Below are 10,294 nucleotides of genomic sequence, written 5' to 3' on the forward strand. Positions count from 1 at the left end.
TTTGTACAGTACCTCGATGCAGCATGCTTAATGCTTTTTGTAAATTTTAGTGATCGAGTGTCACGATGAAAAAAGGTTACTGTTCGTGAGAGATGACTCAGATGAAGCGAGAAAATAGTAGAAAGAGCATTCGTCAGCAAAAGGACTACAAAAAACAAGGTTGTTAACCTACCAGTCTGTCTAGAAATCGATTTTGTAGGTTTGCTCTTGTTCTGTCAAGTGGACAATAACTGGCCTAAGCAACTGATTTCTATCCTTTTATAAAGTGGAACACCCTGATGACAAGTATTTTCGTATGGAAGGAGTAATAATTACATAACGATACATGGGTCAAAGAAAAGGAGGATCCATCTCAAAACAGTAGAGAAAGAAATGGAGGATATATAGAGAACAAAAAGAAACAGGAGGGGCTTCCTGACCCTGATAAGCAAATGATCGGTTACTTCACGTTTGCAACGCAGTCGGTAGTTTTACTCTGCACTGAGCTAAAGGCGCTGACCTCCAAGGTAATAGAGCAGTTCACCTTGATGTCGAGGTCCCTCTTGTAGATCCCCAGCACGCTCACTCTCCCGCTGATCTCCGTGTAGCTGGTGAGGTCGTAGTCCTGGCTCTGGCCGAAGATGAGGTCGGTGACATTGATGTTGGAGGAGATCCGGTCGGCGAGCGCGTCGAGCGTGACGTTCATCCGCACGGTCCGGTCGGCGCCGACCTCGCCGTCGGGGGCGTACGCCACGCCGACCGTCTCCCCCTTGTAGTAGAAGTTCGTCTCGCTCCGGTCGTAGCTGAACGAGGCCACGTTCGGGTTCTTGATGGATATGTCGGCATTGAGGGTGGCGTTGACGGACACCGGGTGCCGCTCGTCCGCGCCGAGGAAGTCGCCGTCGACGTCCTCCAGGGTGACGCGGTTCATGGTGAAGACGGGGTCCTTGACCTTGAACACGGTGAGGGCGAGCACGAGGGCGACGATCCCGGCAATGACCACGGAGGCCACGCAGCAGCCGCTGCAGCAGAGCACGGACCGGCGGCCGCAGAAGCACTGCGTGGAGCGCGGGCGCTTGCCGGTGGTCGCGGCGGCATCCTGGACCTCGATGTCCTCGTCGGTCGCCGGGTGAACGGACGGGGACGGGTAGGCGAGCGGCCTCGTCGGCTCGTTCTTCTCGCTCGCTGTGGCGACGCTGTACGGCCCGAACCCGACGGTCGCCATGGCGTACGTGGAATGGAACTGTGGACCAAAGACCCGAGCAAGCAGGTATGGGAGGGTAGTCTGGTCCGTCGCCAAATGGCGTGGTCTCGTCTTGTTATACTATGGTGGATTTTGCACAAGTCGTGTTGGGCGGGCCGGGCGCGGCATGTACGTAGTTGCTGTTCGTTCTGTGAGACTGACGGAACAGAGCAAACGCGCCCCACCCGGTGGACTTGGCAGGCTTGTGGATTGCCGGTTAATAAATGAAGCATGCAGGCTTCCGTTGGTACAAGTTGACTCCACCTACGATGTGATGAAAAAGACGCCGTTAGAGCAACTTGACCAACCAATTCCCCGCCCGCTGGGTCGAAACGTACAAAAACACCGGCTCAATCGTGCCGACCCAAATTTAAAATATGTTTGCTAGATGTCCACGGTGACACATTTCAGGTTCAAGTTTGCGTCGACGCGGACACGAACGAACGCGCCACGCGTCTTCTCTTTGTCCACAGCGGCCTCATGCCTCTAGCTCGCCCCCGCCGCCAGCTCGTCCCGCATGCCTCCACTACCACCGCCGGCGGCGGTACCTGGACGCCCTGTGAGGCAGCGACTGCACATTCCGATGCACCAGGCGCAGTGGCACTAGCAGTACCGGCAGCCGCTGCCGTACCCAGATGTCACCCTGCCGCACGATTGACATCTGGATCTGCAACGGATTCTCGTGCTGGCGGTGTTGTGGTCGCAGTGGGCTCATGATGAGGAGGTACGGCGCGCCGCGAGCTCCTGACGCCGGAGCAGCGCCGGCTTCCTGCCTATACGCCAGACTCTCCCGATTGGGAGGTCAGGTTTGCCCTCGAGCACAAAGAGAAACGTTGTCGCGGCGTCCAGTGCCACCACACAACCCCCCGCCGCCCCCATTGGTCAACCCGGACAAGGAGGAGGAGGCTACCTACCAGCGTGCGTTGGCGGTGGCCATGCAAACCTCCATCAAGGAGGAGCAGCACAAGGAGGAGGAGGAGGAGGCTGCCTACGAGGCGAGGCTAACAGAGGCCCTCGCCCTCTCTGCGGGCGACGACTGCGTGGTGCCGCCGTCGCCGCCGAGGCTCCCCGAGCCCAAGGCCAAGCCGCCGCCGACCCAGCCTGTTGCGGAGCGCTACATGTAGACCGGTAGCCTGCGCGAGTGGGTCAGCCCTCCTCTCCTCTCGTATGGCTCGGAGTGACGTCGGCGCAGGAGCAAGCGTACCTCAAGCAGTGGAAGGCCCGCACGCTGGCGGAGGAGCGGGCAGAAGGCGAGCGCGAGATGCAGGTCGAGCGCCAGCTGGAGGAGGAACGCCGTGCACCGTTGGCTGGACTGCTTGGCCATGGGCCAACGTTGGGTGCACGCGCCGACTCAACTAAAAAAAAGGACACGAGTGTCCGCGCGACATACCAAACGGATAAAAAGCGGATGAAACGTGTGTACGTTTGGGTCGGTCGGTTGGAGTTGCTCTTACGTGGAAAATACCCCCTGGTTTCTGGTTGTATCTACCCCTATATGGCATTTTTATAATAATTACAAGAAAGTCAAAATAGTTCAAAAGTTTTTTTTAGAATGAACTAGACTTTTTTTTGCACTACTATATAATTTTTCACGCATAAAAAACTAACCTTGACTTCAGTGCAAGAAAAAATCATTTGCTATTGTAGGTCACTATTCGCACTATTTTGGCGAAATTTAGCTTTTCTGGAAACAAGTCAAAGGTTTTTTCTTTTCTTTTGTGGAGGCTTTTTCACATACAACGAAAGGTCAAGTTTATTTTAAATATTTTTAGAATTTTAGATTTTTTATTTAATTACTATTTTTTTGATATAAAGCTAGATACACCAGTAGACCAAACGTCTGAGTCCACCATTACCTCTCATTGAGAAGATACTGCACTGTCGTTTGTAGAGTTGTGGAATATGGAGTGAAAGTACATTTCTCGGCTCGAGTTCAAATGTTCTTGGCGTAAGCAGTAAATTAAAAAAAACAGATTAAAATTTCTGATTTTTGTGTGTGTGGAAAACTTGCAAATTTTATTCTGAAATCACATTGGTGGAAGTCGTGGCATGATAAAACTTTGCAAGTGCTCCAAACCATAAAGTTTTCCACAATTTTTTTGAACTTTTTGCATTTTTTTGAATTTATTGTTCATCCTGGAACATATGAGGTTGTGAGTAGATACATTACGTCCACTATGGAGCTGAATCTGTAGAAAGTCAAGACACGGTTACGCAACCGATCGAAATGGGCCAGCCTATTTAGTACTGTAGCGGTAGTTGGGTTATTGTCGCGTTTATTTTCTAGCTGTTTTTTCTGTCCTTTTTAGGTCTTTTTCTTTTTCTTAATTGTCATGACTTTTCCTCTTTTTTCGATTTGTGAACTATACACAAATTTGTGAACGTTTTTGAAAATTCATGAACTTTTTTTAAAAAATTGTGCAGTTTTTCCCATTTCAACTTTTCGAAATTCAATTGTTTTAGAAATTCATGAACTTTTCCAAATTCTTCATATTATTATTAAAATTCGCAAATTTTGTTTCAAATCCGTGAATTTTTTTCCAATTGGATTAATTTATTCGAAACATTCATTTATTTTCAAATTTACGAACATTTTTCCTGGAATCTTTGATTTTTATTTTCAAAATCGATACTTTTTTAAAAAATGATTCTTTTCATACTCATGAACTTTTTTGAAAATATATAAATTTTATAAACAATGATTTGTTTAAAAAAATGTGTTGTTTTACACATTTTACAAACTCATTCTTAACAAATTCATGAATTCATTTGAAATATATGAATATTTTTTAATTTGCGAAAAGATTTGAAATGTATGGTCATTTTTAGAATTCATGAACCTTTTCAAATTTGTGAATATTTTTCACAAATTCATGAACTTTTGTTTTCAAAATCTTGAACATTTGTTTAATCGTGAACTTTTTTTCAAATCCGCGATCCCTTTCTCAAATTTAAGAACATCTTGCCAAATTTGTGAACTTTTCTTTCAAATCCGTGAACCTTTTTCTCAAATTCATGATTTTTTTTCAATTTTCATGTTTTTTTCTCAAATTAGTAATAAAAATCTGAAATTCATGAAACTGTTAAAATTTATGAACTTTCTGAAATTCATCATTGTTTTCAAACGAGTGAACTTTTTCGAACCGCTAGAGTACCTCGTGATGCTATAGGGACCGAAATCGCTACAGTATGTTCCATCCGGTATCGTACATTGACCCGCTACAGTGTTTGCAAATGGGTCAACCCTTTCAGGATGCTTTGTGCGCCAAGAGGAAAACTGGCGCTACAGGCGCTGATTAGTAGCTCTTGACGTCGCGTTGTCTGCACAATAAGGCGAATGATGAGAGGCCGTCCAGATTCTCACAAAATCAACCCATATGTCGAGATAATCCAGACTCTTGCAAATCTAGCGCATACGTGGGGGCGAATTAGGGATGTCCAGAGATATTTGCCATGTCGGTCGGACAACACGACCCAACAACCATATATATGTCCTGCTCCATCCCTTCCATCTCTCTTACTCCATTCCCCCTCTCTTTGCCACCCCATCCATAGTCGGCCATTGCCCAGCACAACAAACCCTTACCCCGCCACACAACAAACCCTAGCCGACCGCCGACCCCGCACGATGGGCTACACCAAGGTGGATGAGGAGGCCATGGTTGAGCTGCATGCGAGGTCACATGCGATGTATCTCCTTAGGGGCTTCTTGTACGAGCAGCCGTAGTGATGTCGGATCCTACTCAATACGATGGCAAGACACCTCCTCTTCGCGTTGGGACCGTCATCCTCACCCGTGTTTCACCAACGTTCTCGGATAGTGCGGGGTCGACTGGGAGTGGCTCGAGTAGGAGGACAACGAGGCGTTGTGGGCTTTGCTGCTTAGTGCGGCTCCGTATCCCATGCGTCAACCCCTCCAACGTAGAAATGTGTCAGTCCCTGTCTCAACATTAGTCCCTACCTTCGCACCTCCTTGTTGTTCAAGGCCACATGAGCTGCTATCACGGTTGTTGTTGATCTGATGTAAACCTAGCAGTGACGTTAAACATGTCGTGCATTATTTATTTGTGTTCATAATTTATTGACGCCTTATGTTTTTGTTTATAGATGCATATTTCTATTTGATTATTTGTCTTCCCTTGGGCAGTTTAGATGGGTAATCAGTTGAGGAAGGAATCAAAGCATACATGGAAGTGCTCGAGGATGCGGTCATTTTCATATAAAATGGGCCACCACAAGAGCTTCCAAAAGAGAAGACAGCAACATTGCTTGTAGTGGCGACACACCACATGCCACTACCTCCGTTCCATCATTAGAAGACTGTTTGTATTGTCCCCAAAGCCCAACTTGCAATGAGATAGGAGGCATCGAAACCTATTCCATTGGTCTACACTATATAAAGGAGAAGGAAGGAACCCGACAGGTACTTTGCTTCATTCGTTAGTTCCACCGCCATTGCCACCATTTCCATTAGATCAACACTTGGAATCGAGATCCCATTACAGTCAGTGATACTCTAAGATGGTTAATCATTCATCTTCACGTAAACGCATCTACAATGTCTCTATTCTATAATTCGATTGCAATATGTGAGTAATCTCCTTTGGCAAAGGGCCGAGGCACAACCTCGCATCTCCGTGTGCATGCAACTATGAGATTGGCGATATGATTTCCTTTATATATTTATGTTTTTACAACACTTTGTCTCTTGTATCACTCTCGATCCTATGACTACCTGGTACCCGATGCACCTAAGATTGATACAAGGACAAGCAACGCACATTGAATAGTGGAAAAATATACCAAACACTAGTGACAAATAAGGCTACTACGCTAGCTTGAACCAATTTCTTGGGGACAATGATGATCTCACTAAAAGTCTATATGTTGGTCTGGTAATTTCTTAACAACCGAGGTAACCTCGCCAGACGGGTTAGCGCGAAGATTGGACGGCTCCATCCTCGATTCAGTGATATTCGATCGTGGCATACAAGGAAACATCACCCACATCTAGTTATAATGAGATCGTTACTTATTCGTCATATTGGTATTTATTATCTATTATATGATCCCAAGCATGCGTACACAACTGTATGAGAAACTTTTATTCTACATATTTCCTCTAATTTCTTGTTGTAGGATCGAAAGTATATCTAGGGGGGATTAGACTACATGACCAAATAAAACCTAACCTTTTCCCAATTTTAGTTGTAGGCAGAATTTAGCAATTATGACAAGTCAAGCAACACCCTACATAGGCAATTCTAAGAGTATAGAAGTGGAAAGTAAAACATTACACATGTAAGTAAAGGGAAGAGTTTGGAGAAGGCAAACGCAATGGAGACACAGTGATTTTTGGCGTGGTTCCGATAGGTGGTGCTATCGTACATCCATGTTGATGGAGACTTCAACTCACGAAGGCTAACGGTTGCGTGAGTCCATGGAGGGCTCCACCCACGAAGCGTCTACGAAGAAGAAACCTTGTCTATACCACCATGGCCATCGTCCATGAAGGACTTTCCTCGCTCGGGTAGATCTTCATGAAGAAGGCAATCTCCTTACCCTTACAAACTTCTTGGTTCAACTCCACATCAAGTCGGAGGGCCCCAAGCAACACCTAACCAATCTAGGAGACACCACTCTCCAAAAGGTAATGGACAGTGTGTTGCTGATGAACCCCTTGCTCTTGTGCTTCAAATGATAGTCTCCCCAACACTCAACTCTCTCTCTCTCTCTCTCACACACACACACAGATTTAGCTATGGTGAAAGAAGGATTTGAGTGGAAAGCAATTTGGGGAAGGCTAGAAATCAAGGTTCAAATGGTAGGAATGGAATCTCTTGCTCTCAACACATGAGTAGGTAGCTCTCTATCAGAAAATGAGTAGTGGAAGTGTAGGCATGTTCTGATGGCTCTCTTGCTAAGTAAGAAGGGGTAGATGGGTATAAATAGCCTCCACACAAAATCCAACCGTTACACACTTTTGACCAACTCAGGGGTACCGGTTAGAAATCTCGATGGCATCGACCTGTGCAAAAGATATGAACGTTAGGAATCTTGGTGGGACCGACTGGAACAACTCGGATGAATAGATATGCAGTGGTTAGGGCAAGCCTCGTTTTTGTAGGATTGAGGTGAAGTAATAAGGCAACAAAAAGGTGGCACACTGTCTCGGTGGAAATGATTGCAAATCTCGGTAAGACCGAAATAAATGCAAAAAGTTACAGAAGGTTTGCCAAGCTGTCTCGGTGGGACTGATTGCAAAACTCGGTGAGACCGAAATAATTGCAACTGTTTACAGAAGGTTGGGCAGGCAAAACCGGTGGGTCCAAGAGCTATATTGGTAGATCCGATTTGTTAGGGTTTGGCTGTGGCAGTGTCCAGATGAACTCGGTGGCTCTGGGTAGGGAAATTTTGGTGGGGCCAAGTTGGAATGTAGGGTTTGGACATATTTGGATAGAGAAAGTGGTTGAGGGTTTTGGAGAAATATCACTAAGCACTTGAGAAAATAGACCATTAAGCAACACCTCAACCCCTTTTAATAGTATTGGCTTTCCTATGGACTCCATGTGAACTTGGATCACTTAACCAAAAATGTAGAGTCTTGAGCTTTTGCCAATCTATGTCCTTAGCATTTTGAAGGGTCCACAATCACTAGTCCTTGCCATGTCAATCATTGAACATCCTGAAATCTTTAACTTGAATGGACATTAGTTCAATGAGGTATATGTTGTTATGAATTACCAAAACCACATGGGGATTAGTTGCACTTTCACTTACACATGTCACCTCATGCCCCGAGCAAACTTACCAGTTCATTCACCAGTTCTTAGTGTTGAGCATGGGATCTAGATTGACAAACACTAGTCTTTCTTACACACTTTCTCCACACTCGCGTGCACCTGGGAATAAATTCCCAGTCGGTAACCCATGTTCAAATTCTCCAATCCAAGCATACTTAATGCCCCCATTATCCCAGTAGAAAGATTTCCACTTGGCACACGTCTGTGCGCGGCAGCCTCAGCATCTAAACGTGCCCCATGCATGCATCACTAACCCACACACTCCCATGTAACTGCAAGGGTTGGCTTTGATTCCAATTGTAATGCCTTGACCAAATCCATCGGCTCCTAGCTGTTGTGCCTGGGATCTAGACTAACCCCACAAACAAATACTAGTCTTTCCTGCACACTTTTTCCTCACTTGTGTGCACCTGGGAACAACATCACAGTCGGTCACCCATCTTCAAATTGCTCCAAGCCAAGCACGCTTAACTTTGATGTTCCTTTCAGAAGGCCCCCAGAAATGAAGGGGTACCTTGTTGATATGAGTATTCTACCATTCCTATTAAGTTGGGATGTCACATTACCATCTTTGTTTTGTCCGGAACACAAAGACTTACACGATATGAGACTTTCTATAACTCACCTTCTACTTGCACCATAACTTCCTGATTCGACAAACCTAGGTCTATAGGAAAAAGTCCATCTACAACAATCCCAAATAGATCAAGGTAATCAAGCGCAAATCCTAAGTTTCCATCTTTGGAACGATGTTGTACCGATGGCCGACCTTTCCCAAATATTCTTGACAAGTTCCGCAAAGCCAATAGGTAGTTATCAACCCAGTTCAAATCTGAATGGACGATGAGGTATTTGTTTAAATTTGAGTCAAGAATAATTGAGGCATGGTATGAAAGTGCATCAACACTTCTAGAGAGTGCATAATTACCAAAGGGAATTTTAAGTCTCATTTAGTATCCATGAGCTCATGGTCAAGTTTTTCGTATGTTGACACCAAACAATTATTGGCCCAAGTAAACTAGTTATCAGGCAAATTTACCTTTCTATGGTCCAAAGGAAAATGAGTGTCATAACACTCATTATTTTTCTCTTATTGGCACCATAAGCACATGGAGTGAGTTTTCCTTTGCAAGATTAAATAGTTCATGAAGAAGTGTGGATTTTTCTTAATATTCCGTAGACCCTTAAAATGCAACCAGACTCCACAGAAATTTTGCAAGCTTGTTTCAGAGATGAATTTTATATGAAACTCTCCAACTGAGAGTGCTAACAAGTCCATCGTTGAAATTCAAGAGGAAGAAATAATCTTCGTCTTTTTAACTTTTTTGGAAGGGTGAGATTTCAACTTGCGATAAGACACTGTTACATCACATAAACATGGGTCCCGGTCTTCGTCATCCAAATCCAACCCTGCCAGCACACTAACTGGATGGGAGAGAAGCGAAAGTGGACCTTCAGACAATATCGGCTTCCTCCTCACCAGTTTCAGGATGAGATTAGAAGCTCAAACACTTAGGAAAACTCCAACAAGAATCATCAAAACAAACAGACAAAATGTCCACGAACACGTCCGGGCTTGTCTACGAACAACGATAAGGTTGGAGGCATCCAACCGCATGCACCAAATGATTGCCCCGTTTCCAAAAATTCTATCAAAATGGGCAAAATTCATGCTAAACCGAACGATATTTGCTAAATTTTGATACATTTACAACCAAAAGGGAGGAAATCTAACAAAGTTTGAACTAACAATGAAATTTAAACTAAAAGAACTTTGCGAGGTACCAGATGGTTAGCTCGTAGGCATAGCCTCCGAGGCCACTAGCACCTCCGTCATTGTCCATTCCACCATTATTGTGGCTGTTGCAGTCTGAGCCGTCATCGTCATCCTTCTAGTAGCAGAAGGCTTGCTAGGCATCGCCACAACCTTGATCAGTCGCCACTACACGCTCGCGGTGCAGCCACTCGTCTGTTCTTGCATTGTGGCGTAATGGCCTGCAAGTGCACATCGTTTACTTGTAGCCTTTTCAAAGTAAGAGTATCAATCCCACAGGGGGCACAAAAATTAAGCATTGCCTCTTATAGTGAATTGTGGATTTGTGCCTGGAAGTAATCGTAGACTCCAGAAATGGTGAGGGTGAAATTGAATATTGATTTTGGTGTAGAGCAAACAGAAAGTAAATAATATAAAAGTAAATAGGAAGCAACGACACGAATAGTAAACAGAAATTGACAGAGGAGTAAGGTGTTCCTAGGGAGTCCCGAATTC

At 45.0% G+C, this 10,294-nt stretch overlaps 1 protein-coding gene across 1 annotated transcript; it reads right to left on the reverse strand.

Moving 5' to 3' along the window:
• Nucleotides 1-279: 279 nt before the first annotated feature.
• Nucleotides 280-1,252, reverse strand: LOC119281483. Its single transcript, XM_037561993.1, has one exon. The coding sequence runs from the start codon at nt 1,202-1,204 to the stop codon at nt 440-442; it is 765 nt and encodes a 254-aa protein (XP_037417890.1). The 5' UTR covers nt 1,205-1,252; the 3' UTR covers nt 280-439.
• Nucleotides 1,253-10,294: the final 9,042 nt, after the last annotated feature.

Source organism: Triticum dicoccoides, chromosome 3B (assembly GCF_002162155.2).
Source record: "Triticum dicoccoides isolate Atlit2015 ecotype Zavitan chromosome 3B, WEW_v2.0, whole genome shotgun sequence".
Classification (NCBI taxonomy): Eukaryota; Viridiplantae; Streptophyta; class Magnoliopsida; order Poales; family Poaceae; genus Triticum; species Triticum dicoccoides.

What these genes read in the sequence shown, in the direction of transcription:
- LOC119281483 (XM_037561993.1), bottom strand. Translation starts at nt 1,204, where the DNA reads ATGGCGACCGTCGGGTTCGGGCCGTACAGCGTCGCCACAGCGAGCGAG.